The following is a 6,758-nucleotide window of genomic DNA, read 5'->3' as shown; positions in this document are numbered from 1 at the left end:
ATTTAACACTCTCTAGATTACCTCAACTCTGTTCGTTTTGACTGTGCTGTGTCACATTATTTACCACTCTCTAGATTACCTCGACACTTTACCGTTTGACTGTGCTGTGTCACATTATTTAACACTCTCTAGATTACCTCAACTCTGTTCGTTTTGACTGTGCTGTGTCACATTATTTACCACTCTCTAGATTACCTCGACACTTTACCGTTTGACTGTGCTGTGTCACATTATTTAACACTCTCTAGATTACCTCAACTCTGTTCGTTTTGACTGTGCTGTGTCACATGTAATCTACCACTCTCTAGATTACCTCAAGTCTGTACCTTTTTCTTGGATTTCTAATCACGATGAATCAATCTATGTTGTCCAGTGAACTTATCTGATTATTGTTCACGGGTCTCTAGCTTGTACACTTGGAAGCAAACTGATCTGAAGTAACAGGTTAAGATTATTTAAATGAACATCTGTTAAAATTTATAATTATGAAGTGGTTCTACTTTCAAGTGCCACTTCTGGATATTTGAGATATGGTGTAACATGAATACTACTTAAAAACAAATGTCTGTTAGTAATATGTTTTCAGCAGCATACAATTCTAAGGAAAAGCATCGTGCCTGTGACTTATTTTTTCAATTGATAAAAATATTATGGTGCTTCATTTACTGTGTGCTGTTTTTTTCTATTACAGCACATTTGTTTTTCAATTTTATGTTGTGTTGTATTTGCATAGACAAAAGAGTGGCATGTAATAGTCCTTAAGTTAATTTTGTCACTGTTATTAACTTTTTTGTTTTACTTTTTCTGAACATTTTATCTCTATAAAGTACACATTGAGATTTCATAAATAAGCAAGTTTTTAATTTTTCTTTTTCATTTCAAACGTATTTCATCAAATTTGTACAGAGTTTAGAAACCACTGAAATAATGATTTTTAACTAAATTATAAGAACTTAGAAGTGAAAGTATAGAATAATATTATAACGTCAACCACACTATATCTGCTATAACCAGTGCTGATGAGATTAGAAAACCATTTTTTGTTTTTTCCACATAAGCAATATTAGTCTTTACTAATTGGAACTTGCTGCTTACAGTAGTGATTTCTAAACTGTGTCACGATGCCCTAGTGTGTCACAGCAAGTTGCTTGGGGTGTTGCAAGAGTTTCAAACAAACGAAGAATGATTAAGAAGATAAAAAATATTGAATGTGGAACTAAGAGTGTCATGCAAATCAAGGTAAATGGTTTAGGGTGTTGTCAGGGGAAAAGGTTTGGAAACTTCTGACTTACAGTATGTGTGCTTGGCTCTTTTTTACAATACAAACATATCAGATACTTCCTCTTTCTTATATAATATTTTTTTCATTTAAAGAATCTATTTCACTAACCAGTATTTGAGAATTGTTTCTAAACTTGGTAGCCAAAAGATGTGAAAGGAGATTTTTCACCTAATTTCCAGGATTCATCATTCCTGGATATCAAGGCTCAGTTGGATGAACCCTTTCTCCATACCAATTGGTATTTTACAAACATTTCAAATACATATAACTATAATTTCTATAAAAAGTCTTACTTCCTTATGGGGTTAGACTTTTGGGACACCTTATAGTTTGTGATAAAACTTGCTGATATTTTCAATGTTGTTATTGCAAAGAATAAGTTATCCTATCTATAATTACAGGTTTACTTTATCACCAGCAAGAAAACATATTAGTGTCATTGTTTACAAAATAAACAAGCATACCGACAAACACGGCCATTACAGCGAGTTTAAATTATATAGGTTAACAGTTCGTCTTTAGTAACTAACAGATTGTAACTATAACATAAACACAAGTAGGTGATGGTAAAAAGAACTTCCTCAAGATGATAATAAAAGATAGGGAAACACTGAACAATCAGTTCTAAAGTTGTTCTGACACTGATCTTATTAATCAGTTAGAAATTTAAATACCAGCTTGTTCAGAATTCTAAAACAATACATAACAAAAGAGCATTATGTACAATATATTTGTGAAATGATGGGATTGTTACTCATCTAGATTAGGTATGGTATTTGCTGTTTTTATATACTCATCAACTACAAAGGTTTTTATATATTTTTAAAAGGACTTATTTTATTATTTACTATTAGTATTGTCTACAGATAAGAGTGTTAAAATACAAGTACCATACAGATGTAAGAAACAAAATTTATCTCTGATTCTTATTGCTCTAATGGGTTTGTCTCCACAGTTCCAGATCCTTCTAATACTGGAACCTCTGAAGTTCTGACCGGACCATCACAAGTTGGTAATCCAAATTCTCAGCCCAATACTCCTGATGTCCTTGAAACCTCCACCTCAACAGTAAGTGTCAGATATGCATCTCCTGTTAAGTAGAATAACTAGTCTTAGGTATATCATGGTATGCACGTGTGTATAGGTTTTCTTTTAAGTATTCATTCACACACACTAAATAAGATGCTCTTACAGTCTTTCATGTAACAGAAACTAATCTGTGTGTTTTAGGAGTCAAATTTGTACAAGTTTCATGGTTTTTCATACGAGTTAAACATGACAATATGCTAAAAAAGCAACATTATTATAAAGGTGGCTGATCGAGTCAAGTAACTACTTTGTCATAAATTTAGCTGTAAAGGTTGATTGTTGAGTGAAGTAACTACCTCGTCATAAAGTTAGCCTTAAAGGTTGCTTGTTGAGTGAAGTAACTACCTTGTCATAAAGTTAGCCATAGAGATTACTTGTTGAGTGAATTAACTACCTCGTCATAAAGTTAGCTGTAAAGGTTGCCTGTTGAGTGAATTAACTACCTCATCACAAAGTTAGCTGTAAAGGTTGCCTGTTGAGTGAATTAACTACCTCATCACAAAGTTAGCTGTAAAGGTTGCCTGTTGAGAGAAGTAACTACCTCATCACAAAGTTAGCTGTAAAAGTTGCTTGTTGAGTGAAGTTACTACCTTATCAGAAAGTTAGCTGTAGAGGTTGCTTGTTCAGTGAAGTAACTACCTTGTCACAAAGTTAGCTGTAAAGGTTGCTTGTTGAGTGAAGTAACTACCTCGTCATAAAGTTAGCCTTAAAGGTTGCTTGTTGAGTGAAGTAACTACCTCGTCATAAAGTTAGCCTTAAAGGTTGCTTGTTGAGTGAAGTAACTACCTTGTCATAAAGTTAGCCATAGAGGTTACTTGTTGAGTGAATTAACTACCTCGTCATAAAGTTAGCCATAGAGGTTACTTGTTGAGTGAATTAACTACCTCGTCATAAAGTTAGCTGTAAAGGTTGCCTGTTGAGTGAATTAACTACCTCATCACAAAGTTAGCTGTAAAGGTTGCCTGTTGAGAGAAGTAACTACCTCGTCATAAAGTTAGCTGTAAAGGTTGCCTGTTGAGAGAAGTAACTACCTCATCACAAAGTTAGCTGTAAAGGTTGCCTGTTGAGAGAAGTAACTACCTCATCACAAAGTTAGCTGTAAAGGTTGCCTGTTGAGTGAATTAACTACCTCATCACAAAGTTAGCTGTAAAGGTTGCCTGTTGAGAGAAGTAACTACCTCATCACAAAGTTAGCTGTAAAGATTGCTTGTTGAGTGAAGTAACTACCTCGTCATAAAGTTAGCTGTTAAGATTGCTTGTTGAGTAAAAGTACTACCTTGTCATAAAGCTTTTTGTTAAGATTGCTTGTTGAGTGAAGTAACAACCTTGTCATAAAGATAGCTGTAAATGCTACTTGTTGAGTGAAGTTACAACCTTGTCATAAAGTTAGCCATAAAGGTTACTTGTTGAGTGCAGTAACTACCTCATCACAAAGTTATCCATAAAGGTTGCTTGTTGAGTGAAGTAACTACCTTGTCACAAAGTTAGCTGTAAAGGTTGCTTGTTGAGTGAACGTACTACCTTGTCATAAAGTTAGCCATAAAGGTTGCTTGTTGAGTGAATTAACTACCTTGTCACAAAGTTAGCCATAAAGGTTGCTTGTTGAGTGAATTAATTACCTTGTCATAAAGTTAGCCTTAAAGGTTGCTTGTTGAGTGAATTAACTACCTTGTCATAAAGTTAGCCATAGAGGTTACTTGTTGAGTGAATTAACTACCTCGTCACAAAGTTAGCTGTAAAGGTTGCCTGTTGAGAGAAGTAACTACCTGGTCACAAAGTTAGCCATAAAGGTTGTTTGTTGAGTGAAGTAACTACCTCATCACAAAGTTAGCTGTAAAGGTTGCTTGTTGAGTGAAGTAACTACCTCGTCATAAAGTTAGCCTTAAAGGTTGCTTGTTGAGTGAAGTAACTACCTCTCACAAAGTTAGCTGTAAAGGTTGCCTGTTGAGTAAAGTAACTACCTTGTCATAAAGTTAGCTGTAAAGGTTGCCTGTTGAGTAAAGTAACTACCTTGTCATAAAGTTAGCTGTAAAGGTTGCCTGTTGAGTAAAGTAACTACCTTGTCATAAAGTTAGCTGTAAAGGTTGCCTGTTGAGTAAAGTAACTACCTTGTCATAAATTTAGCTGTAAATGCTGCTTGTTGAGTGAAGTAACTACCTTGTCATAAAGGTTGCTTGTTGAGTGAAGTTAACTACCTTGTCATAAAGTTAATTGCAGAGGTTGAATTTCATATTAAGTAATAATTTTACTATGAAGCTAGTTATGTGTGTATATTGGTAACAAACCAAAATATCAGTTAAGTGTTGTAAATATTTGGAACAAGTAGTAATTGGTTACTGTTGCTTACAAAATATAATTGCTTTTTATAACTGTCCTAAAATGACAATTGTGTGGTATAATCATTCTTGTTATGATCTTTATTTCAAGTTTTTGTTATACAAAGTAGTATTTTAGTATTAAAAATATGAATAGAACCTGAAATGATATCTCTGTTACGTTAGATTAATAAAAACTCTAGGCACACTTACTTTTAGGCATTTTAAACTGTTGGGAAGAATAGAAACAATTGTTTCTTCGCACCTTAGAATTAATGCGAGTTACCTTAAATGTTTCCTATAGATGGAGCCACAAGGACCATTGATGTTTGATCCAGCCGAGTTCACAGCAAGTAGGACATCATATCAACCAGGGTCAATAGGTCGACTATCGCGCAGACCATACCCTTCCTAAAGATAATTTATACATAGTTTTTGTAGTCTTTTTTTCCTTTTCCCCTTCTTCTTTTTATGTTTCTATTAATGAACTTCCTGGATCTTCAGTGATACTCAATTTTCCAAGAGGTGGTTTAGATGTGTACATCTGATGTATATACTGAATGATCTACCTGTCTTCAGAGTGTTATTTACAGTATTGATTTGTTCAGTTTTCACTAGACTTATAAGTGGTAATCGAGTGTGAATCTTCTCAAGCGTGTAAAAAAAATAATAATTATGGTTCGTTCTTCGCAAAAAATTTGGTTTTTAGCTCATCGACCGGTTGATCCTAAAAACCATCATTTGAAGATCTACCCAACAAGAAAATTTACCATTATAGTGGAAGACTTGTTTTTATTGCTTTGAAGCAGTATGTGGTGGGTTGACTGAGAAACACGTGTGGAGTGAAACAAAACATTTTCCTGGTAATCAAACAATTAGTGTTATTAGAATATTTGGTAGTTTTTAAGTTATGAATGGCTTATACAGTATGTGATATGATGGGGAATTGTATTAGGCTAAAATGTGAATGAAGTTCTATTTGGGATTGTGTAAAGAAAAGAAAAGAAAAATTACCCCTAATGATGAGTAGTCCGGAATACTTTAAGGTGATCGTTTTTGTGAATAATTTGGTTAAAAATACTTACTTTAATCAATATTGCGTTTATAAAGAGAATATATTATCAAGCTCTGGTTTGGGGAATGAAAATAAAGACGTATATATATATATAATTCTTTTTGTATGTGTGTACAGCTGAAAGTGTCTTATCATTAGCAAGATGTTTTTCTCCTTATTAACGTCTCAGACATATGAAGCATAGCACACAAAAAATGTAAAAATAAGCAATCATGAAACTAATGATAATATGCTAATGTAGAAAAATGGGTAAATATACAGATTTCTACACAGAAATAAATCGTAAAAAAACGAGTGATTATGGGTCAACTACATGGGAAACACAGGATTTACTCGAACACAAAATCACTATGAAAACACGTCTGAGTTTGGACAAATTATTCTACAAAATGGCTACCTGAATACATACATAACAAACGTTTTTAATGACTGGATTTACAAAACAAGTTAGGAAACACGCATAACAGATAATAGGAATAACAAAACTATAAGATACAAGAATTGTTCTGATACATGGGTGATCTGTATATCAGCAATGAACTGACAAAGTAAGTACGTAAAGCTATTAAAATGTCGGGAGTCTAACAGCTTCTTCACAATCACTTTCATAGAAACCAGTGATTTTGCAACAGCTTCTTCACGATCCACTTTCATAGAAATCAACAGTGATTTTACAACAGCTTCTTCACGATCCACTTTCATAGAAATCAACAGTGATTTTACAACAGCTTCTTCACGATCCACTTTCATAGAAATCAACAGTGATTTTACAACAGCTTCTTCACGATCCACTTTCATAGAAACCAACAGTGATTTTACAACAGCTTCTTCACGATCTACTTTCATAGAATCCAACAGTGATTTTACAACAGCTTCTTCACGGGCTACTTTCATAGAAACCAACAGTGATTTTACAACAGCTTCTTCACGATCCACTTTCATAGAAATCAACAGTGATTTTACAACAGCTTCTTCACGATCCACTTTCATGTCCAAT

General features: G+C 33.7%; 1 protein-coding gene across 3 annotated transcripts in view; it reads left to right on the top strand.

The window, feature by feature from the left end:
- LOC106461550 overlaps positions 1-6,033 on the top strand; it is a 99,689-nt gene extending 93,656 nt beyond the window's left edge. For 2 of the 3 annotated variants that reach the window (XM_022388541.1, XM_022388540.1), the window contains exons 34-35: positions 2,238-2,350; positions 4,991-6,033. In XM_022388541.1, the coding sequence (XP_022244249.1) occupies positions 2,238-2,350; positions 4,991-5,101 (224 nt within the window). In that variant the 3' untranslated portion in view covers positions 5,102-6,033. The remainder of the gene's footprint in view (positions 1-2,237; positions 2,351-4,990) is intronic. The other variant, XM_022388543.1, reaches the window with a different exon arrangement.
- The last annotated feature ends 725 nt before the right edge of the window (positions 6,034-6,758 follow it).

Source organism: Limulus polyphemus, unplaced genomic scaffold, assembly GCF_000517525.1.
Source record: "Limulus polyphemus unplaced genomic scaffold, Limulus_polyphemus-2.1.2 Scaffold984, whole genome shotgun sequence".
Classification (NCBI taxonomy): Eukaryota; Metazoa; Arthropoda; class Merostomata; order Xiphosura; family Limulidae; genus Limulus; species Limulus polyphemus.
Note: the sequence above shows the minus strand (reverse complement) of the source record. Positions and strands in the feature narration are given on the sequence as shown.